Source organism: Misgurnus anguillicaudatus, chromosome 21 (assembly GCF_027580225.2).
Source record: "Misgurnus anguillicaudatus chromosome 21, ASM2758022v2, whole genome shotgun sequence".
Lineage (NCBI taxonomy): Eukaryota > Metazoa > Chordata > Actinopteri > Cypriniformes > Cobitidae > Misgurnus > Misgurnus anguillicaudatus.
Genome location: NC_073357.2, coordinates 36,594,421 through 36,618,896, shown reverse-complemented (window position 1 = coordinate 36,618,896; position 24,476 = coordinate 36,594,421). Strand labels below are relative to the sequence as shown.

Sequence of the window (24,476 nt, the reverse complement as noted above, 5' to 3'; positions counted from 1 at the left end):
GTTGTAACAATAGCCAGTTTAATTACATAACCTTTTAAGATTGGTTAAATCTTTCTGCACTGCGTGTATCCTACATGGAAAAGACATTCCCGTAATCCACAGTGATATACTCCAAAGCAAAATAAATGTCAATTACAAATACCCTTGCAATTTCAACCTTTTTTGTATTAAGAGCTGTCCTTACAAGTCATTTCAGGTGGTTTTTATTACTTTAGTGGAAATGATTTCTGGCTCTCAAGTATTACAGAACAAATGCGCGCGTACATTACAGCTAATGTTGAATACTTAAAGCTGACGTATACAGTAATCTTTGCTTATAAACAGCCAGATCATTGTAACACTCACAGTGCTGATGAATCTGACCTAATACTTCTCTGATGAAGTTCCAGAGCGTGTGTGTGCATGCTTGAGCATTGTCTAAACTACATTGTTGCTTAATCCCATTGTCAAAAGTAGTTTGTTTGACTTTTTCTATCTTCGTTGTGTGTATTTTTGCGTATTTCATACTCTTTCTCGCCCTTGACTGACGGCATGTATGGATTGGGCTAATCCAGGAACCTGGTTCCTCTCATACAGACAGAAACTGTCTTCTGTTCCTCACACACAGACAGCCTCTGTCGAGCTATCTCTATATGTAATGGCTTCCTCTGCTCTATGACGACAATGGGGATTAAACCACCAGGTTTTTAAATGTATTTTTTTCTCTTTCCATGGTTCAAAAGAAAGGAAAGGCTTCTTTATCGGCTCTTGCAGGATCCACCATCATCCCTCTCTCCTCTCCTCCGCTGCCAATTACACAGCGGATCATTTACTTCAAGGGTATAAATGTACCAACACAAGTATTAGCGAGCAGAGCTGAGTCCCTGACAGATGTACCAACTTTAATTCTCTGCTTGTGTGTGTTTTTTCTACTTTAATTAATTTATGTATCATCTTTTCGTCCCTCCCGCACATCCGTGATAATCTGGGTTTCCGTGGTGACTGGGAGAAAGTGTTGTCGCTGTGACTCCAGTGTTTGTTTTTTTAAGATATTCGGTTGGCTAATGTCTTAGGAAGACAGTAAATGAGAGGTAAACAGAACAGTCAAATTGTTTGGTGTGAAGGTCAGTTAAATGGTTCAACTGATGCCACTAAACTTGAAAAAATTGTTGATACTTTATTCATTCGCAACAAGATCTCACAGAAAGTCGTGTTATAGTCACGCAAAAATGCACGAAATTTCGTGACAAATTTCTATAAATAGTTTCTCGTGTCCCCGTGGCACGTATTTCTTTTTCATGTCATTTTATGTATTTTTTCATTTTTTCCCCCCTATTTTTAAATCGTTGTTGCTTGGGGTTGGGGTTTGATTTGGGGTTTGGGTTAGGATGTATTTTTACGTATTGGTTTCTACATGTTTTCTTCCGCTTTTAAAACTATTCTCACCTGGAGTTGGGGTTAGAGTTGGGGTTTGGGTTATGTCTTAAAATGTAAAAGAAAGTGATTCTAACCCCAACCCCAAGCGACATGGTAAGAAAATAGGGGAAAAAAAAAGCTAAAGAAAATCATGCACCGGACGCGAAAAACTATTTACAGAAATTTGTGCAAGTGTCATGAAAAAGATGCATTTCGTGCCATGGACATGAATAAATTAATCAAATTTTGCGTGACTATAACATGACTTTCCGTGAGATCAGTCTGTCATTCTGCAGTTTTCATTCATTTAATTTTTAATTGATTGTTTTTTAATTTATTTTTAAGTTTTTTATTACTTATTTCATTTTACTTTTTATTTTGTTTGGCACTCCAAGACATCTGTGGCAAATGGTAGGCCTATTTATGATTGAAAGAAAGCATGTTTTCACTTTAAAGAGCATTATATTGGACCTACTAACATTATGGATCATCAGTATTTTAGCCCGTTTTTACAGCAGAGAAAGAATAAATTGTAAATATAAATATAAATATGGATATATAATTTGTATATAAGCTTTTTTGTGAGCTATTAGGAGAAGACAAGCTTACAGGTGGCTTCAATGCATACAGTCTATTATAAGCCTCATACAAAACGCTGATTTAAATTTTAAAAGGGTTTATATAGACTGCAAACATATTTTTATTCATTATATGATAAATGTGAAGTCTTTTGGGTAAACAAATCATTTTTGCATGTGTGAGAAGATAAGAGCACAGAAGTAAATAAAAATAGCTTTTTATAATTTTTTGTCACTAATGTCAGTGATGTTTCCTAAATTGAATTCCAATTATTTGGGGGCTGGATAAAGTTTTAGACTATGTATTGTCTCAGTGTCAGTATGCTAAAGGGTCTTTATTCATACTCAGTGTCTTGAAATGTTACTGTATCAGCTAATTGGCGAACTCACATTGTTTCTCTTACTTTATCATTAGCTTTGTTTTATTCTTCCCGTCCTCTCCCCAGTGCTCTCTTTCTCTTTGTCAGGATATTTGTGGCAGTGTTTTGGGGGTTGATCAAACGCAGTGACACCTGATTAGGCTGCAGTCAGTGTGTGTATGTGCTAATTAAATGTGCGTTGGCCTGTCAGCTTAGAGAGTAAGCACACACTTCTTATGTATGTCACGCCATACCTGCTTATTGTGACACTGTCCTGACTTCTCTCCAATAGCTGTTTTCGAGGTGCTGTCATGGCTGCTTTAAGAAGCTGTTGTGCAGTTGGTGTCAAAATAGATGTGCCTCGGGTAACACAGTTGGGCCTCTGTACAGAGAGAAAACTATTTCACATTCGTTATTTCATTTGAGTTAATAGATTTTCGTTGGTGTAACTGGGTGCTGTTGAAAGATGTGCAGAAGAAGAACTTGCATTGAAGGTGGTTCTGACTGTTTTTAGGCCAGCTTCAGCTTTTTTTGGTCTTAGCTGGTGTCCAGCTGGTTTTCCCAGGCTCACCAGCCTAACAAGAGCCAAACCAGACCACTTTGATTGGACTGAGGCTATAGTTAAACCAGATTGAGGTTTTCAGTTTTTTTTAATAAGCAGGAATGTTTTCATGCTTTTATAATTTGCATACAAAGATTGCAAAAATGATCAGCGTACACTTTAAAAACAGCCTAGCCTTGTACACTTACAACAATGTCTACATTTACATACACCCTCATAATGCAATTCTAAGGAGATTTTTGGAAATATTGAGGTTACATTTCATCTCATGTAAACACAATACTTCGATCAGAATAATCCGATTAAGCTCATAATCAGCATGTATAATCATATTAAAACATGTAGCGTATGGCAATTTTAATTGCAATACACTGGCAATAGCATCTATATCGCACTTACTGAAGTGTGCATGTGTTTTTGTCACTCACCTTAAAGCGGTAATCCAGTCCACTTTAAACAACATTATGCTCTAACACTATATTGCATCACATATATGTAGTTGATTGTGTTGCCATCCAATGTACTAACTCCATATAAAAATTTAAAGCTTTTAACTGCTACTGTAACTAGAAAAATGCACGACTACATAATTCTGAATGTTCTAAATGGGGGCGGGTCTTGAGGCGAGATGATTGACAGTAGATGATAATGTTCTTTGATTGACAGCTGCACAGGATGAGCTAAAGTTAGCTTGCTTTGATCGTGTTCATAATAACAACAACATGATAATAACAGTATGTTTACCGTAGTTACACAAAACAAGCAACACCTAAGCCAAATTATGTTTTAGATATTTTTACCATTTTACATTACCTGAGTCCGCGGAAAAACTGGGCTGAAAACAGTACTCGAAATCTTCCTGACGAAAGTGCTGGCTGCATATTCAAATTTTTGAGTAATTTGTTAGTGGTGTGTCAACTGAGGGTCGCGTTGATGTAAACAATAAAAACTAACTCCCGGTGGCCTGAATTTGTTGTCCTTACATACACATACTGCACAGGTCCTAGTCATCTTTTATCGAGGGTTTTGGTGATTTCCCCTTCAGAGACAGTAAAAGCGGATTTACTCTTTGGTTGGGTTTGTCTGCCGGCTAACTTCAAGTTGACTTGAGTTGATTTGAGAGCAGGTTGAGCAGTAAAAGAAGTTATTAGGCTTGTTCAACTTCAATTTCAATTTGCAAAATCTTACAGATGAGTTTGCTTTTAAATCGCTCTCGCGGAAACTTGACGTCATCTGGCTGTCGGTTCTTGCTGCGCCGCATGTAGTCGAACAAACCTGAAGGCTGTATCGATCAGTGATTAGTGGGTGGAGCTAATGACTCAGTTTCGCGCAGTGCATTCTGGTTAATTGAGTCCATCAAAGACTGTTACAAAAATTCCGCTTTAAAAAACTTTCAATCTAATAATCCAAATCGTGCTACTTTTTTCACATGTAAAATGCAAAATGGACATAAATTACCCATGATAACAGGCTAAAATGTCTAGGGTTCAATTCTGCTTTAAGTGTGAATTCATAGTAAACTTGACATTAGGATTTGGACTTTTTCCATTGAATACCATAACTATAACATGGTCCTGCCACAGTAGAAGTGTATTGTATGTATAGTTGAGTGGCACCACCCATGCTTTCCACAAGGCTATAATTCCCCCCCACTTCTCTCTACCCAGGCTTCTCCTCCGAACGTTTGACCACTGGTCATGTGGTATTACGCGGGTCAGCAGGAGTAATTATTTCTAGCCACTGAATACAGCCTGAAGATGAATAGTTTTTGAAGAGAGTGTAATGTGTGGCTGACCCATGCTGACACATGGTTCATCCCAACTCTCACAGCTGTGATTTATCCCCTTTGTGTGTGTGTGTGTGTGTGTGTGTGTGTGTGTGCTAACGGGAGCTGGGCGATGGACCTTTTAGCCCCACCTCCATCTTCATCATTGTACACAGGACGTCATTTGGCGAGAAAGGCTAAATGGAATGTCATTGTACTCATCATCATTTTCTCATATCTCTGCTGGCTCATTTTAAACACTTATGTCTGATCTCTGACATACAAAGTGAGGTAGCTGAAACACTGAGCCCCATTGTGGACCAGTGCGTTGTGTTTCAGGTAAACATGCTGAATGTATGTATCTAATGCCCCGTTCACACTTGTTAGCAACCACTGATTTAAAGAGTTTAGCTCCAGACATGGGTGTAAAGTTTAATGTCATCTGATGTTTCAAAGTACTTTAAGAGGTGATCAGACATCTGCATTTGTAGTGTCATTGCTAATTGTCGATCAACAATACAAGTTTTAGGGTTCGATCCCAGGGAACATGCATACTGATCAAATGTATAGCTTTTGATGAAAGCGTCTGTCTATTGCATTAATGTAATGCATATTTATCTGCGAATTACCAAACACACTTAATGTACAGTAGCTTTGCAATGAGCTACATTAAACGACCACTTTTAAATGATAAAAAGCCTATCAAAATGACACAGATAAAAAAGCGAGTAGATTTTGCATACCATCATCTTCAAGCTTTATAAAAGACATTTCAAATGAACATCTGGACCCATTTCTGGTGTACTCGAGGTCCAGGGAGCTGTCACTAGGTGGCAGCTGGACATCATGAATGTATCTCTCTTCTTTTCCCCCCTCTCCAAACAGATGTGAAGGTGTAGTATTCATAGGATGAGGCCACTCTATGATGGCTTCCCTTGCCCCTGTATAGCAGTAAAGAGCCTGAGAGCATGACCCGCCCCGCTCCACCCTGTTAAGCTTTCTGATTGGCTTTAATTCTTATTGGCACAGTATGCTGGGCACATGACAGTAACGGTGTTTCATCTGACTGGTGAGCGATCCGCTCCAAAACACCCCCCCATGCCTTCCATACACACACACACATCATCGTGTTAGTGTCACTTCTGTTTCACTGGTCTCATGTGAACTTAAGTGCTTAAAGCAGACTGTTCAATATGCCACCAGCAATTACATTTTCAAATGGGTGGGTTTGCAAACATCATCTGTGTTAATCTGTCTGTCACTGCCCGAGTTCCTGCCAGAGAGAGGAAAGAGGATTAAGTTATTCAGTCGTGGTAGAATTTGTTCTTTGTTCACCCTTGACTGAAGGGGAAGTAAATAAAGTAACAAGATCGCTCCCTGACGAGTTTAAAAAGGCAGATTCATCCCGCAGTGTCTTGTGGATTTGACTAAAGCTGTTCAGACAAGTCGCCCTCCCAAAATCCACTCGGAGTGGGAACGCCGTTGGTCCTGTAGTGGAAAGAAGCAGATTTCCACCAGGGCTGTAGATTAGGACGCAGAGAGTGAATGGGTCTCCACACATACACAGCTCAGTTTCTGCTATAAAATAACTAAGCCATGCCCACGTTATGGTTCACAGTGCGATGGGACAGCTGACAGAAGTGGTAAAATGATCTGATTTATAATCTGAACTACTAATTGGCACGTCACGCTGGGATTTCCAGATAGCCAGTTTACAGTGGAGTGATGTGGCACGGTCCCTTGTAAAGAAACACGTTCTTTAGCTCAGATTGACAGGAACGCTTTTAAAACATCATACGCTAGTGTGCCTAAATGTTATTGAGTTGTTTATTGTTGGAAGATCTCAGCCCTTGTTCTCTTCTGCTTTATACGATCGGTACCGGGGCGAGCATGCTCCATCACTCAGTTGGGCCTAACAAGCGTGACACTCCTGCTAGCCGAAATTTAACGCCTCACCCGCTTATTGATCCTTCCTGCAGAGGAGAGAGAGAAAAAGAGGCGGCAGGTCCAGGCTGGACATTGTCCTTGACTCTGTGTCCGCTGGAGAGCCCTGGAGGACGTCCCATTTCCACCGCCCTCAACAACAGCAGTCTCCTCCCTGGGGTTCGCTGCACTTTATAGCAGGATATTGATTTTGTAGGAGGAATGCAAGAGGAGAGAATGAACAAGTGAAGGGTGGAGGAGAAAAAGAAAGTGAAGGAGACAAACAGGAGGTTTAGTTGAAGAGAATAGCAGAAGGAAATAGAGAGATTCAGACGTAAAAGCAATTACGAGTGTTGATGGGTAACTAAAGTTCGCGAATCAGTCAGAACATTTTTAAATGTTATATTTATCTTTTAACCATCATAAAATACTAGCCATTATTTAATCATTGTGGCAGTAACATGGTACGACAATAGTATCAGATGGTAATACTATGATACTTAAAAGTATGGCATTACAAGGAGCTTTAAAGAATACCATATACTCTAAGAAAAAAAGCACAAAAGCGGTCACTGGGGCAGTACTGTAGACTGTAAAAAATATGGACGTGGTGTCTGTGACGTCACCTATAGGTTTGTACAGAACTTTTTTAAAGCCAATAGTAGTTGAAGCCTTGGCCCAGCGTAAAATAACCGAAAAATGGGTAAAGAGGGTGGGTGAAGCTGAAGTGGCTGGTTGCTGAAACCACGCCCGCCTAGCTCGACTCTAGAGACAGCAGTGGCCGTTCACCCATCACTCAAGTGGCCACGCCCTTAATTATGCAGAACTTTAAGCTTAATATAATTTAAATGGACGAGTTACAAATATATTCACCCCCCTCACAGTTGTCATGAAGGGCAAACTTAGCTATATAGACAAAAAACACTTTTTGTACCAGGCTGTAAACATATTATTTCCTGCTGTAAAGTTGGTCGTTTTAACATGGGGGTCTATGGGATTTGACTCCTTTTTGGAGCCAGCATCTAGCGGCCAGTCGATGAATTGCAGTTTAAGTCACTTCCGTATTGGTTTCATCAGAGAGACCGGAAGGTTGCCTCTCGGGTGGTACCCATTGTAAAAAGTACAACTTTGTACCTATATTAGTACTTACAGATACATATTAGTACCACACAGGTACATGCAGTGTCTCTACCTAAATGGGTCCCCTATCCAGAACCAGCACACATGTGCTAATCTGCAGGTTGATGTAAAAGCACACTTTGTCTAGCAACATAAGCCCAATATACTTGTTAGCACTCCTGCAAACTAACAAATGAAATCACAGCAACGCAGTGTTTTGTAGCAAAACTCAGCGCCTATGTGTGTTTTCTCTGTTTTGCGAGTAAAACTCCATGAGTGTGTCTGACCTTCGACCTCTCTCCTCATCTCTCTCCTCTCTTTCCAGCTTGTGATGTGATGGGTCGCAGAAACATCTTTTTCTGCTTTTAGATGAGGAAGACTGTGAAATAGATGTCGACACACACACCATGAAAAGCACTTAAGCCCAGGGCCCGTGTTTTGTGTGTCAGGCAGGCAGTGAAGCTGCTCTCATGTGTGCTTGTTTAAATACTTTCAAATGATTGATTTGAGAACCTGGGCTTCAGTCACAGGCTTACAACTGTTAAAGACCTTACCAGACAGAGAGGGTGAATGAGAGTAATGGGAAAAGACATGCAGAGAGTGTCGTGTGACATTTAAGCTTCTCGTGTTGCTTAGGTGTGTTTTAAGCAGGTGTAAGCACACACATGTTTGTTTCTAGGTTTCATAGGTTTAGTTTTTTAACAACACCCTGAACATAAGTATTACGGCACTTTTCCATTGCATAATACCTCACGGTTTGGTTTGGGTCAGGTCGGGTCAGCTCACCTCACTTTGGCTTGGTTAGCTTTTCTATTGAGATTAGTAACACTTTGTAGTGGGAGGGATTATAGGCATGTCGTTATATTTGCGCTGCCTACTGCTGTGACATCATAAAAGTGAGAGCATTGATGGAATGCTATACATCCCCATGCATTCATTTATCGTTATTTCTCAGTCCACCACAAAATTAAAATTGGCCACCACAAATAGATGTTTACACATCGCATTGATCACTACCTCTGTCTCACATTTCTGCACAAACACCCGTGGCGTCAGTCGACGTGCTCTGCTGAGCCTCATTTAAGTTGCATTCAAGCATATATGCAGACGTGCGAGTCGCGAATGTGCCGCCACAAACTGCAAGTTTGAAAAAAACTGGTATGGTGTTCCTGATTCATAACCTGTGGATGTTTTCATTGCTAAATGGGAGTTTGGGAACTTCACAGATGACAACATGTTTGCTCAAGACAGCGCAAGCTAGCATGAAGGTAAAGCTTATCTTTTACATAATAGCGATGACGCTGGTAGTGATGACTATCTCAGACCATCAGTGATCTACAGTGTTTTCGCATCACGTTTTGGTATCAGCTCGGGTCTCTTGGAATCCCAACCAAGGTGGTACTAAAAAAGTAACTTTTAGGAGGATCTCTTGATAGAGATTGTAGGTTTATGTCCTGTTGATCTGGAAAAACTAAAGATCCTGAGCTTCTGCAGTGGCAGACTCTGAACCAGGAGGACTTGAGTTCCCCAGTGGTTCCTCTTCCATTTGTACAGGCTCTTCTGTCAGTCTCACTCTGAATAGATCTAATATAGCTAGATCTGAATGATCATTAATGTGGTGCCTGTTTCCATAGAGGCCGGCCTATTTGAGGTGAGCTAACCAACCACATGGATCATCTGCCTGTCAGCTGAAACTTCTCTCTGCCATTCACATCTTTGTAAGATGATGGAAACTCTTTCCTGTTACTTGGAGATGCCGACACGCCATCCGCTTTTCCACTTTAGCACGGGTATGAGTTCGTTTGAGTCGGGCCTACGGGCGTGTGTCATGGCACCTACGTGCTGTGTTCTCTCAGACAGGTTCTATGCAGTCACACACAAGCTTTCGGCATGAGGTAACCGCTCCCTCATCTCCGCTCTGTTTGCCCAGGTGGGTTTGTTCTCTCTTTTTCCTTCAGTGAGGAGGACATCCCCTGTTCTTCCTCAAGCCCCTCTCTGGCTGTACCGCTATCACCCACAGAACACATTCCGCAACTCTTTGCGTTTGAAGTGTGTGTCAGCCGCCGTGTTTGTGCTTGATGTTTTACAGGTGACTTGTCAAAGTGTTTGATTCAGCAGGAGAAAAAAAAACTCGGTTACTGGTGACACACAAGCTCCAACCGTGTACTTGCCAAACACTGGGCTCTATTACACACATATCTGAAAACCTCCGGATACACACTCTCAGATGCATATGCAAACAGGTACTTATATGTACACTCATTGTTGTGTCAGTTTTAAGTTCTGTGGCTTCTAGATGATTTCTGGTAGGGATTTATGTTGAAATTTATATTAAAGAAAGTACAGTACAGTAATGACACAATCTCAATTTTACATTATATACCGAAATTATATGTCCTAAGCTGATTTCAAAGATTGGTATTGGGGAAATCAGAATAGAAATCAGATTCATTAAACCTGATCTTTTGTTTACGATACTTTATTTACTCCTGTTGAACTGCAATAAAAGCATCACCAATCCCAGGAAGTAAACTGTTGCCTACAATCCATGTGATTGTTGTAGTTCAAGAAAAGAGATTTATGTTGAAGACGATAACTCGCATCATCGTTTACTTTTGGGGTTTGTACCTTTTGCATATCGTTAACATGTACTCATACACACTTACACACTAAAGGAAATGTAAAATCATGAATCGGACAATTTGTGCTGTTGAAAAGTGAGCCCTACAATTCTTTTTTTTAAGGTTTTAATTTAATTCTGTAGTTTCTGTTATTCTTGTTTAGTACAGTATACTAGTTTTACTGTAATGCTGCACTAAACTAAATTGTTAAATAATTGTATGTAATTAACTATTTTCCTGCCATTGATAAGCTATCTCGTCAATTAAAAGAAAACATTAGCATAAAATAATGTGTTCCTGATGATTTTTTATATTAATCTGCAATACCTGCACTTTATAAAAAACTGAAGCCAAAATGTTATTTACTAATTTTAAACTCTGTGAATGTTTTGATAATCATTCTGAATCTGATCTCCGATTAAAATTCCTTCACAAAAATGCAATTATTACAGCTTTTTGCTAAAAAAAGTAGTATTTTTAAAGAAAAATACCCATATTTAAGAGTATAATTATAGAAAAAATATAGATAGGGTGAAAGTTTTTTTCCCCGTTTTGTTTGTTTGTTTGTTTGTTTATTGTTTGTTTGAAAGCAGAGGGTCTGTTTTTTCATTTGATATATTTGTATGTTTATATATTTTTAGAAAATGTTCCTGGAAGGCATTTTGTGAAAATCACAAAAAATGCTGGTGGGCAACTTTTCAAAAAAAGGCTGGCGGGGAATGAGTCGAGTCAAAATATGAGAAACATGTTGTAAACATAAAATACAATACAGAAAGGAACATCTTTTATTCATGCAGCATTTTTTCCAGAGCTATTTAGTTGTCAAGCATATACACTGGATTGATTTTAATACTCTAATATACTTGAAGTGTGCACCTAGAAAAATACAAGGATCCTTTTGAGACTAAATTTTTAACATTGGATCTGGGGCTCAGATAACTTGATCTGGACAGTCCTAAGAAAAATGTTTATAAAACAGTAAAAACGCATTGCATCCATAGTACTGCCACAAGAGGCACTGTAATCTGTCAGCTTCCTGATTAGTTTGATCAGTTTGTGACCATTGGTTCAGTTATTGGGGTCCAACAGTTTATCTAATAGCTAACTAAATAATTGTATTTGAACGTACCTCTTTCAGCCCCTTTAGTACCAAGATTTGTTACTGCCACAGTAACAAAAGAACATTGCATACTTGTGTGATGAGAGGTTCTGGACACTGTGGCCTTAAGGACTATTACGCTTTATAAAAGCACTGCTTATTTAAAATCTTCATTGTGTATATGAATTCAATTTTCAAAATGATTGAAAGTTATTATCTTTAAACGACGCTAATCTTATAGAAGCAGTGCTATTTCAGACTGAGCCATTGTTTGTGTGAATGCTCTTTTTATATTTGTTTATGTGTGTATGTTAAGTGAAAGGGAGAAGAAAGCGTTCAGTTAAACCCATCTGTGCCGTAGAATGGGTCTGTCTTATTTTTTCTTTGGAATTTGTGAGCGGCTTGATGTATTTGACATATGTGTGACAGCCCAGTGCTCCTCAAGTCTAGTTTCGAAACCCGCTGTCCGGACCAGCTGTGTGTGCGAGTGTGCACGGGCACGGGATTGTGTTTGCACATCAGAGCAGCCAAGCATCGCCACCGGCTAAAAAATACACACAAACACACACATAAACTGGCCGTTTTTATACCCATTGCTTCTGTCATGAGATAAATTTTTGACACCAACAATGAGCGAGTGTCAAGTTGTCAGTTTATCTCTCTCTCTTTTTCTTTCACGCATCCACTTTATCTCATTCTCTCACTCGTCCTTTCCCTCTCCATCTCTCTCAGGCCTTTAAGTCAAGACTGTCCATGAATAGTGGATGTTATTTTGTTTTGTAGATGTCAGGTTGACAGTTTGCTCTGTTTTTTTGTTTTCGTTTAGAAGAAACAATTGGGTCCACACCTGGTTCCACCAAATGCACTAGAGCAGAACAGAACTTTCAGACCAAGTTACACCTTTGATTAAATTAGAATAGTTTTCCTATTATTTTTTGTTTGCATTAAGCCAACATTTCTCTGAGCGCAAGCTTAAGTATTGAGAAACATACACATTAGACCTTATTTTGATGATTATTAATATTCCTGTAGTTAAGGTCATCAATATGTTGTGAGAACCTTATTGGTTGTCTCTATGCTCTGTAGAAAGACTCTTATAGATGAAAATCAGTCATGTGACATTTTACATCATGCCACCATCTTGAGTACCTACCGAGTACCAGTAGGCTACTGACAAGCATTGGCTAGCTTGCTACGATTTACGGATTTCTTATCTTTTACTCTCAATGATTCTTACGAATACAACATCTCACACCTCGATGAAACTTTGCTCGAAGTATCACCTGGATCTCTACACATGAACGCTAGCATTGAGAACATTGTTTGTGTACACGGGTGATTCTCACGAAACCATTGAAACACCACGGCACTAATGATTTTAGCTATAAAATGTGTAATATAGTAATATTAAAAAGCATCAGAATTAACACAATACTGTGTTCTACCTTGCACAATGTGTGATTTCAACATAAGAATTTATAATTTGTCAATTTTATCTCATTTTCTGCTGAAATTCTCATTACCGCAATGCGTCCGGCTGTGTTTGAACATGCGTTATGCTGTAATTTAAACATATTAAAACCAAAATATTTAGAAAAAAAATAAATGGATGTTTTGCTAGACTACTTTAGATGACAGAAAAATAATTTACTGAATATTCGTGTATAATAATAATGAAGAAAAATTAGGAAAATTATGTGTCCATGCCTGATGTTCTCATCCTCCGCAACACTTTTTGAGAACAGTTTAAGCACACATACAGAATTTTAATAAAGTTTGATTTTGAGTGACCAAGCACATGGACCAGTTACTTCAAGATGGCTACCAGGTAAGATCATCTCTTTATATCTTTCCAGTTACATTTGAAATATTCTCTTGTCAGAATGCTTACACGACATTTTGATTATCATTACCGAAACAGGTAGTTTTCTACATTTCGAAAATTGTTTGATTTACAATTTTTTATGAAAATGTTCTTTATTAAAGTCTTATTATATGCACTGAATAAAAAATGAGCAAAGCCTACGTGGCTTCTCTATTTTTAGCAAAACATACTGGGGTACCTCATCCTCCGCAACACCATTCTCATATACCGCAACCATTTAATAGCAGTTGCGGTAAAGAGAACTTCTGTTTCGGAAATGAGAATTTAAGCATATTGCTTATTACATTTAAATATCTCTTATGAATTTAATATAAATTTAAAATGTAATAACTGTTGATATTTTGCTTTATGATGCTTCATTGTAGACAGTCAGCAAGTGAGAAAAAAGCTTTAGCAAAGGCCAGGTTGACAAAGTTCAGGGAGAAACTTAACAGCAACCCAGAATGGCTAGAGGAGTACAGAAGGAAGGAGAGAGAGGTTAGGTTTGGAGATGTTACTAGCAGGTGTAATTAGCAAAAAACACACTACAGTGTTAGGAAATGTACAGGACAAACACACAACACAACGCAACAAGTCTATACTATATGATGATGTGTACATTCATTTTTTCTCCCATGTTGTGAGACATGCTAATTTAATGTTATGCTTTCTTTCCACTTTCAGGTATCAAAAACAACCTAGCGATGGCACGCCACACATCTAGGCGCTGCAACATCAGTTGGATCACAAGATCCACAAAGTTGGATCCCATGCGTGCCAGCATTTCAGCTACCTGCGACCGCACAACGCGCGCTGTTTGCAGCGTCAGATTGCTGCCTGGGGGCGGGGGACAAAGGGAGACTAAAGGCGGCACCTCCTTTCTGCGCAGTGCGTGACTCACAGACACCAGAGAGGATGGCCTAAAAGCGCCTGGCGCTGTGACAGAAAGCGGGTTGCTGCGCAATTCATTAGGACTGTGCGTTAACCCTTTCCGCCTCTGCTGTCTTCGCAGCATGTGGGTCGTGTTCGAGAGTGGGGGGGCGTGTTGTAGACGCTTATGTGAGGACGGGCCCTGGGGCGAGCAACACAAAACCAACTGAAGAGAAAAATGCTCTGTTTTTGAGCGGCTTCGTTCCGGACGGCAGTCCCCCAGGACTCAGTTTCTTGCATCATATACTGGAGGATTTGTGCCAGGGACTCTTGTGATGCACCACCGGTTCTGGTCCATGAGACACAGGGTGGTGAGGTAGGAAGTGGCTCATAGCCTTAGAGCTCTTCACCGCTTCCGAGAAATGCTCCGTGATTGTGCCCACCGTGTCACCAAACAGGCCGGATGGAGAAACAGGCGTGACTGTGCATGGCCTCCATGAGTGGTCTTCTTGGCCCTTAGCGTGAAATCCGTAACCATTCTCAGATCCCTGAAGGTATTTAGATCCGTGCTGCCCTCATCCAGAGCCTTAAGCACCTGCGCCTAAAAGATCTGTAGGACCGCCATAGTGTGCAATGCAGACAGAGCCTCTCTCGGCGCGGGTATGCTTTTTTGGACAGATGTGCTGTCATGAGGCTTCACTACCCTCAAAGCTGCGCCACACCATCCAAGGAAGTGGACAAGGGGCAGAGGTGAGCAGCCACAGCGTCCTTGATGGGGGAATACACAGGTAGCCTACCTAAGAAAAAAAATGGGGGGAGGGGTAGCCCACGCTTTGGTGACTTTCCTCCGAGCATCAGCGGGGCGGCCTGAGTGAAGAAAACAAAAGTCAAGCTTGCTTCTCTGGGGTTCTTGTGGGGTGCTCCACTCAATCTCCAAGTCCTGCACGGCTTTGAAGAGAATGCGCACCAGTTCCTTGTAGAAGGATTGCTGTGTGTCTGATGCAACACGTGGAGCCTGGTCCCAGTCTCCATCCAACGCTGTCAGAGACATCTCATCTTCCTCCGCCGGAAACCCAAAGGAAACAGACCTGGCGGCTCCCGGTTCAGGACACAGGCTCTCGGTGACAAACTGAACCGGTTGAGCGAGGGGAGGACAACCACCAGCGGCTCTTTGCCGGCAGTGGGACACTGCAGTAAGAAACCTCCAAGGGCGATGTTGAGCCGGGTCCTGAGCACCTTCATCGGGAGATCCTCACAATAAGGGACACCCTGAGCCAACAATTGCCGCCTTTGGGTGGAGAAGCCCCAAGCAGAGCACACAGAGCTCGTGTGAATTGGGTGGGTCGATCAGACCTCCGCACCACAAGCAGATTTGCGACATCCCGGAACACAGAGAGGGCTGCTTACATTTCAACCTGAATTAAATTTTGCTGCCTATGAAGTCTGTCCTAAAGCATTTCTCGGAGCTGCCATTATGCAGCCAATGTCATTGTCTCATAAGGCAGCGAGGGAACAAGTCAGCTGTCTAAACTTTCGGATACAGCCTCTCTCTCTCTCTCTCTCTCTCTCTCTTTCTCTCTCTCTCTCTCTCTCTCTCTCTCTCTCTCTCATCACAACCGATACAGAATGGTAAGAGGTCAGAAGACCAAATCATATCCAGCAAGGAAATATTTTTCATCTTATTTACACAAATGTTTTGTGATATCCAGCTGACATTAGCTGGCCATTTCTCAATCCGATGGCTGCAGCCTTCAGAGCTCGCATTTGTAGGCAGCATATGTCATCAAGACCATCTTATTTCAGTATGTTAAATGCATAAATGGGGACTTAAATATGACACAAAGGAATATTAATATAAGCCTTCCTGTTCTCATGTTTTTTCTTTAATATTTTTTTCAAAGACTACACAATAAAACAGTTTTGAACTTGAACGCATGATGCTGTAAATATTATCATACTTTTAACTTTAAAATTTGTTTTTAACAAAATCTCAGGCTAGTATACGTATTCTCATTACCGAAATAATTAACCTCATTTCCGAAACCTATGTATCATTACCGCAACAGATGCTTATTAAATGTTAATTTCATTAATAGAAGCATAATACTTTGATTTTAAATGCATGTGCAGAATCTCCAAATTATGTTCTTTCAGGTTTGTCATGTCATTTTGAAAATGTGTCAGGTTTCTTAAAAATATTTAAAAAAAATAGTTGCAAATTGTGGAAGGTGTTGCGGTATATGAGCTAAATAAAACAAAATAAAAAAAACGTTAAATTTAAAATAAATATTATTTCAGAATTTCAATTTACTGTGCATGACTATTAATAATCCATTTTTAAAAATGTGAAATTATATTAGCTTTTCTAACAGTGTTGATGTTTTCTGACAGTTGCGGTAATGAGATTTTTTAGGACTTACTTTTGAAATTATGTCACAAAAAGTGTTAAATGATAAGTAAACTTTTTTTAAATTAATGTTCCCATATACTTCAGACTTTGTTTCTAATGTCTGGTGGGAAAAAAAGTAAATTTAAGCAATTTTTACATTTTCATGCTTGACATTTTTCAAACCAAGTTTTCGTGAGAATCACCCACACAGAGTTTATTAAAAAGAAATGTTTGAACAACTGACTTTGGCTGTTATGGTCTCGCCATCTTTGCCAGACATAAAGAATCGATTTTCGAATGAATGAATCTCATGTGAGGCTCCTTTTTCAACTCGAAGGTCAATATTGTTTTTTTAACTTGAGATAAAACAACAAATTATCGGTGCATTTATATGGAACTTTTCTTTAGGAGCTATCCATCTTTACTCTCCTCCCTCCTCACGTCGCATTTGGAGATCATTACATATTGACTGTGAAGTTGGTGGCGAGCGGACGCCAAAACAACCAAAGTCAGTTGTTCAAAACCTTCTTATTAGTAAACTCTGTCTACATAAACAATGTTCTCAATGCTTGAGTTCACATGTAGAGACACAGGTGATACTTCGAGCAAAGTATCATGTTGTGTCTAGCCTTCTTAGTGTTGTAAAAATAGCGATTTTGATACTCACAACATATTGAAGGCAAAGCTTCTAGTTCTTTTGCGACCACTTCAGGTACCCAAAATGGCGGAAGACAAGTGAGTGACGTCAGCTGATATTCATGAATAGGGTGTACACACCAAACGCGAAGCGTGTATTCTCACTGCTTTCCTTGCTCAATATAACTCCCTGGATTTAACGTACGGTCAGGCAAATTTTTCACCCAAGTGGAATTTTTTTAACTTGCATGGAAAATGCCCCAATTCGCGTCATTCGCATCGGCCCCTGCGAATTCGCATATATAAGCGTCTTTCCATTGTATGTAATCTATTGCCCAAATTGTTGAATTCATTATTGGTGTCTATGCCCCATTAGAGGAGAATTGATGATACCTATAATACAGAATGTATTTATGTTTTTTTAAGTAATGTATCCTGTCAGAAAACATCTCCCATATGTCTAGAAGCACTTGAAACTGCTCTGCCTGGTTTCATTATAAATGCTGTACTCCAAACTGATGCTAAATCCAGAAGCAGACAGATTTTTAAAACTTACTATTAGAAAGTCAAGCCGCTAGACCAAGGGCATCCATTATTGCAAAACCTTGGAGTAACTTAAGCTTTTTTATACAGTCCTATTTCCACTCATGAGCACATACACACACCCTTACTCGTGCACTCATGTCCTTTCTTAAATCAGGACATAACCTTTTTAATGCCTTTACTTTAATATTATTAACAGGACATTTTATTTAACTCTAAAAGTCAAGAAGCATTTGGACAAAGTCTAGTCACTCGGCACACTCGGAAAAAAACCTTCCCATGTGAAAACTCTGCCATTATTAACATGTCTGAAATGTGAAACTCCGTCTTCGTAAATGTCAGGGAATATGTGGGATATATACGGCCCTCTTTCTCTTTTGCTTAAGTGAACAGCAAAACCATTCTCCTGTGCTGCTGAATGAGGTTCTCGACCACGGAGGCCAGATGAGGGTCACTGACGGAACGCCCCCGCGTCCCACCTGAACGGGGCACGGGAAAGCCTTTTCTCTTGCACCTGCAGTAAAGAAATAGAGGACGTGCGCATCGGGAGGAACAAGAGCGGGTGTACTTGTGAAATTTATTTGGGTATCAGAGTTTTACACCGGTTGCTGTTGGATTTACAGGTCAGGATGGAATGCAGCCCAATGAAAAGTCCTTTGATGGGCAGAGCAGGTTGAGTTTTAAAAGAGGAGCAAAGCATAGAAGGCCGTAGTTTATGGGGTTTTGAGAAGACCCTCTGCTGGCTGCTATAGAGCCATAAAAACCTGAGACGCCCATGAACAGAAGCACTATGGGATGGCAGCAAAGGTTTCTGGGAAATTTGTTCTGAATAAGGAGAGACACAGGTGAAAGTGCCTGAACTTTCTGCAATATCCCTCTTTACATGTGGAGCTCTATTGTGTAGATGTGTCATTGCGTGTGACTTTTTCATAGATATTTTCCTAATTTCAGTTTTCTAAATACACTGAATATGCGTATAACATCTAAGTGCCCACAAATAAGAGTAGGAGTTAGATGCATTAAAAACAGGCAGTACATTGTAGTTTGTGCCCACACTCTCTCTTAGTGCTTTGAAGGGATATGGTGTGAGAAAATTATGAATTTAACCCCTTATTGTTGTGAAGCCGAGTTACTATTGGATAATGGTTACATTTCTAAAAAGTGCATTTGTACTTTGTATAACACATCAAAATGCCTACTTGGTTTATGATTAAGTATGAATTCAAATTTATTTTTGGGATTTCAAAGCATAAAGAATATGCGTTTTAAGTGTGAATATGCTGTAAAGTTTGTTTATGGTTTCTCTAAAGAGGCGAAGGCTTCTACAGGAACTAGGAGAACAGAAGATTCCCTACCTTTCTCCTACAGACCCTGGATTTCAGGAACTGGTAAGCGATCCCTATAGACGTTTCACCGGACCCACGCACGTTGTCGCGGTTACTCGGCCGGCACAAAGTAATTTCGGTCTGTATGTTTTTATCAGTCTGACTAGTGGATAAACTGACCACTGGAACAAATACTTTGTGGAAAATAAAATGTTTCGGTTTTTTAAAGACGAGGTAAGGTGGCAAGCGTTGATCACCGCTGTAAGGAGAGGTTTGACAGCCAGGCAAGAATTCAAAGATCTGTAGCTAACATTGTATTCATTAATTTTACACTTTAACTCAGTGTAATAGTTGATACGCATAAGATATAATGTCTGAATGAAGGTAATTACTTATTTATTTTGCTTGTTATCAGAAATAAACTTCTCTAAAAGTACTCCAAAAATGAAAGTTCTGTCATCGTTTGCTCATCCTCGTGTTGTTTTGAACCTGTATGAATTTATTTTTTCTGATAAACACGGGGGAAGATATTTTGAGAAATGATGGTAAACACCCAGCAGAAAGTGACCAAAGACTTCCATAGTAGGAATAAAATGACAAAGTTGTTGGACAAACTATCCCTTTGATATTTACATAGTTACATATGATTGTGTTTGTAATCTGACAGTGGGACTCCAGTTATGCGGGTCTGGCGTTGCGGCAGTCCGGTTGCCTGCCAGATGGTCTCCACGAGAAGGTGCAATCTGCTCTGTTAACTCTTCATCGCAGTGGCTGCCTCCTCAGAGATCTAGTTCGTGTCCGAGACCGCGATGTCTTCACGGCTGTTTCGCGCGCCCTCGTGGGTCAGGCGGGCTACACGTACCGTTATCTAGATACGCGTCTCTTCACCATCCCCTGGCACTGTGAGGGAGAAGGCGGCCAGCGGGATGAGAAAGAAAAACCTTGCTGTGACTCTGATCTGAGGGACGCTTGCAAAGCATTGTGGGAACTCAATCAGTTCTTTTGCACAGACGTGCAGCAGCAGACAAACGCCAGAGGTGTTAAACGTTCCCGCAGTGATACCGAAAACAGCGAAGACACACCAGGGGAGGGCCCATGTGAGGACAGTGTCAAGGACAGGCTCAAAGAGGAGACGCAACAGAAACAGGAGAGGCTAAAGGAGGCACAGGAGGAAGAGGATGACAGTGGTCAGGGCTGCTCTCATTCTTCACCTCCTTCCTCCACCCCGCCACCTGCTCTGGCTAGCCTGTACCAGTTTAACGTTACTCTTATCAACTACATGGACCCCACAGCCATGTCCCAACTAAAAGAGGAGCCGTATTACGGCATGGGCAAGATGGCGGTCGGTTGGCATCATGATGAGAACTTGGTGCCTCTTTCACCAGTCGCTGTTTACAGCTATAGCTGCCCTGCAGAGCCAAAGATTGAAGGTGAGGCATCAACCAGTGGATGAGGTATTTTTTGAGGTATTAGGCCAACCGAAGAAGTTATTGGGACAGTGGTTCCCTCATTAAAAAGCCCATTTATTTTTCCTTCACTGCAAAAAATGACTTTCTTGCTTAGTATTTTTGTCTTGTTTTCAGTAAAAATATCTAAGAAGTCTTAAATTAAGATGTATTTTTTGATGAACAAAATTACCCTGGAAAATAAGTCTAGTTTTTAGACAAAAATATAAAATTTAAGTGAATTTGTGCTTAAAACAAGCAAAAATCGCCAATGGAATAAGATTTTTTTTGCTTGTTGTAAGCACTAATTTACTTAAAGTACAATTGCAGTGTATAGACTTTTGGATTATCACAAAAAAATCAGCTCTGTGTTTAGCCAAAGTTTATGACATTTACACGGTTGTCCAACAAGTTCATCTTCACAGATGATCGCAACTTTTATGAATTTTAAAGTCTAAATGCATTTACTATAAATAAAACAAAAAAAATTTAGACTTAAAAATTCATAAAAGTTCTGTTCATCTGTGAAGATCATCTTGTTGGCCAAACGTGTAAGTGTGATAAACTTTTGTTAAACACAGAGCTTTTTTTTTTGCCATCATTCAAAAGTCTATGCAAAAAATTAATAGGCTTGCCTTGTAGCAAGGGTAAGGGGTAAAGGGGCTCGTTATAGTTGTGTGTAGGTCCTACGGCGTTGCCGCGACCGTGTAGGTTCCGCGTCGGTTTTCATTTATACTTTTGCGTCGTCGTCCGCGTCGACGTGTAAATACATGCGCAAACGTCAAAGAAGAAGCTGCTTAGTAAGTTAACCCACAAATGAAGAAGAAACAGCAACTTGTGGTGTATAATTTGAGAAGACCAGCAATGATGGAAGTAAATAAAAAACGACTTTTAATGCAGTTTGAGTTAAATCACTCCTCAACTTGGCTCATCTTTGTTTTCACCGTCACAAACGAAATACCTATAACGCAGTTTTTTTACCTGACGGGAGGGGTTCTGTTGGACCAATCACAGCGCTTGCGGTCCGCGTAGATCTGACACGCTGTTAAATTTTTGGGAGGTGCACGTCAGGCTACGCACAGGCTACGGATAGCCTACGGCATAGCTACGGCGTAGAACTTATGCACGACTATAAATCGGGTAACTTCCGAGGTTGGACTTCAAAAATACGTCATCCCTTAGGTACTCTTTCAGTTTATCTTGTAAGAGAGTTTGACATTTTGAAGAGATAGTTCTTCTAAAATTGAAATCATTTACTCACCTTCATGTTGTTTTAAACCCGTATGAGTTTCTTTATTTTGTGAAACATAAAATATGATATTTTGATAGTTTATAGTAACCACACAGTTGACGATACCCATTGACTTTAATAGTAGGAAAAACAAATACTATGGGAGTCGATGGTTAATGTCAAATGTGTGCTTACCATCATTTATCAAAATATCTTCTTTTGTTTTTAATAATATAATAAACTCATACAGGTTTAAAACAACATGAAGCAGAGTAAATGATGATAGATTTTTAATTTTGGGGTAAATGTCCCTTTAAATTCAATATTTATATAATGTATAAAATATGTCAAATCTATAATGTATTTATTGTATTTAACATTTATAATGTATAAAATCTTATGAAGTTTTGTTTTGATTATTTTCAGATAACAGGATGTTTATTAATGAGAAATCAAGGGATTCTTCAAATAAATTATTTTGGTTATGTGGATCCCACTTAAAAATAATGTTGCTCTCCAGAATTGCTGTTGTTTTCAATCCATGATTGTGTAAAATATGGACCCAACTGATGGTTTAAATTAACCTAGAAAACCTACAGCAGGGCTATTCAATTAGTTTGTCGTGGGGGCCAGTTCATGAAAACCATCTCAAATGAGGGGCCGGAGATATAACAGTGATGATGACTACATATTCCTACATTTAAACATACTAATGTTATATTTTGAAACTGCATGAAAACAAAATCAGTGCATTGTACAATAGGCTTTTTCTAAAAAACATGTATTTTCAAACTGCATTTAACAACATTAGTGCATTGTTAGATGTCGAAGAAGGCTTTTTCTACATCCAGACATGTTCATATGTTGTATTTTAAAATTTCATAACAACATAAGTGCATTGTAAGAACCCCAAGTAAGCTTTATTCTACATTTAAAGAGGTAAATAAGATCCATATCACACTCATTGAGAATTTAACTCATTTACTCACTTCAGTGCACATAAGAAAAAGTTTACAATATGGCACATAACATTTGTTTTTTGCTGTTTTTTCAAAGCTAATTATTACAGTAGCCCTATTTAAACTACAACAGCCATCTTAATAACTGGTAAACATTGGGCTAGCTTCTAATAAGAGAAATTATACTTTTAGATTTCGCAAGAGCAGTAAAATCAGGTGTATGTTTGTCAGCGCGATACGCATACAGTGGTGCAGGTGCTGGGCTGTGAGCGATGGGCGACTAACTGTTACTCGTTTTAATTGCATTGTTGTGTGAGAACGATGACTCGCGTAATATTTGAGCCTTTGTCTGCTTTGAATTTTGGAGAAACGGCAGGATCTTTTTAGTTTCCTTTATTAAGACATCTAACATAAATGTCATTGTGGATATGCAAGTCATAATTGAGCTGACATATCAGACAACAATTGTCGGAAAAGGCAGTGTTTTAAAGCTGGAAATACAACAAATAAAGTTAAAACAGCCATAGAGTCGGGTCTCTTAACTCACCACTGTCAGCTATCGCGTCTTGAGACGCGGGCGCGAGCGGGGGAGGCAATCGCGTTGAACTTGTGGACCAAAGCGCAAATACAAACACGTGACACAGCTGCTCGCACCAGTCACATGACTCGCGCTCTGCAGCTCATGCTGTATGAAACAGACGCACGCACATCAATTCGTAACTGTAGGGCCCGTTGTCTAACTAAATTTATTCTAGAGATGTCTTTTTTACAGACTACATAAAGGGCCGGATCAAATAACCTTGGGGGCCGGGTTTGGCCCGCGGGCCGCCAATTGAATAGCCCTGACCTACAGCAACCCAGCAATGGTGGCTGAAACTACCGAGCATATGTTTATTTAAAGGTCCCGTTTTTTCTGTGTTTTTTAACGTTTGATTGTGTCTACAGTGCGCAATATAACACGTGTTCATGTTTCACGTTTAAAAACACGGTATGTCTCGCACAATTTACTTATCTGTATACCGCTGTTTTCACTGCTCAAAAAAAACGTGCTGATGTCTTCCTTGTTCTGTGAAGTCCCTCCTTCAGAAATACGTATCAAGTTCTGATTGTGTAGTTTGTTTAGTTAGGTGTGATTCGATTACAGCTTAGCTTGCCGTTAGCTTAGCTGACGACTGAAGTATTCCTGTGGGAGAGTTTAGTAAAAAACTCTTGCTTTGACGTCAATAAAGCAGGAAGTAGAGGGCTGTAGTCCAAACCGGTCGTTCGCTGTAGGCTTTGAAAGGGGAATTCTGTTAAGAAAATATATTGTCTGGCAGTGAACTTTGAGCTTTATCATTTTGCAGATATTATTTATGCACTAACAGCAACATTACACACTAACTAAAGTTTGAAAAATGGGTTCAGGAAGAATGTGACCTATAAACCCAATGTTTGGGTTTGTCCATATTTTACCTAACTATAGTTTGAAGCAAACCCAAAAAATATTGGTGTGTGGAAATCTCTATGCGTGTGATGATATTGTATGATAATATTGTCACACATTCAGTGCAATTAATTACACATAACGTCTTTACATGTTAGGCCCCACACAGATCACGCCAAAACCTATTGTTCCCTCTCTTCCCTGTAATTTCTTCAGTCCAAAAAATGAAATAAGAGCAAACATGATTTTTGAACTAAAATTGGATGATATTCTTTCCAAACATTCCTCCATAACTTCCAATTTGAAGAATGAACAGAACTATCATTTGGTTCTCATTACCTCTCTTATCTGAGCACCTAAAACAGTTAAT

General features: G+C 39.7%; 1 protein-coding gene across 2 annotated transcripts in view; it reads left to right on the top strand.

Moving 5' to 3' along the window:
• The window catches only part of fto (FTO alpha-ketoglutarate dependent dioxygenase), a 168,566-nt gene that overhangs the window by 13,383 nt on the left and 130,707 nt on the right, over positions 1–24,476 (top strand). For both annotated transcript variants that reach the window (XM_055205511.2, XM_055205505.2), the window contains exons 2-3: positions 19,034–19,111; positions 19,716–20,478. In XM_055205511.2, coding sequence (XP_055061486.2) covers positions 19,034–19,111; positions 19,716–20,478 — 841 coding nt within the window. The remainder of the gene's footprint in view (positions 1–19,033; positions 19,112–19,715; positions 20,479–24,476) is intronic.